The sequence below is a fragment of the Myotis brandtii genome, unplaced genomic scaffold (assembly GCF_000412655.1).
Source record: "Myotis brandtii unplaced genomic scaffold, ASM41265v1 scaffold381, whole genome shotgun sequence".
In the NCBI taxonomy this organism is placed as follows: Eukaryota; Metazoa; Chordata; class Mammalia; order Chiroptera; family Vespertilionidae; genus Myotis; species Myotis brandtii.
Genome location: NW_005364633.1, coordinates 777,578 through 778,062, shown reverse-complemented (window position 1 = coordinate 778,062; position 485 = coordinate 777,578). Strand labels below are relative to the sequence as shown.

At 63.7% G+C, this 485-nt stretch overlaps 1 protein-coding gene across 1 annotated transcript in view; it reads right to left on the bottom strand.

Moving 5' to 3' along the window:
• MYO1B (myosin IB) overlaps positions 1-485 on the bottom strand; it is a 135,057-nt gene that overhangs the window by 26,493 nt on the left and 108,079 nt on the right. Inside the window, exon 16 of the mRNA XM_014544777.1 lies at positions 42-242. Coding sequence (XP_014400263.1) covers positions 42-242 — 201 coding nt within the window. The remainder of the gene's footprint in view (positions 1-41; positions 243-485) is intronic.

Sequence of the window (485 nt, the reverse complement as noted above, 5' to 3'; positions counted from 1 at the left end):
CCCCGGCCGGTGCCCACCTTGCCGGCCCCGCCCCTACCTACCTTGCCGGCGTAGTGCTGGATGCGGAAGCAGCTGTGGGGCAGGGTGGTGTCGTTGAGGAAGCGCGAGCACCTGCTCATCCTGCTCTCGAAGTGCTGGTGGGTGGCGCACACCTGGTTCAGCTTCTCCAGGAAGGTGTCGTCGGTGACGGTGCCGGGCCGCAGGCACTCCTCGTCCAGCATGGCCAGGATCCCATTCGTGTTCTGCGGGGGGAGAGAAAGGGGTTCCTTCCCTCCTCGCCGCACTGTCAGCTTCATCCCCAAGGACGCCAGCCGCACAGTCACCCGAGCCCGAGGAACCCGCTCACGTACAGGAACAGCAGGAAGCAGACAAGTACCACGGCCACAGAGGCCTGCCGTGCCCACAGTGTCCGGGTGTGTGTGTGTGTGTCTGAGTGTGTGTCTGTGTCTGTGTATCTGTCTGTGTCTGTCTCTCTGTGTGTGTCT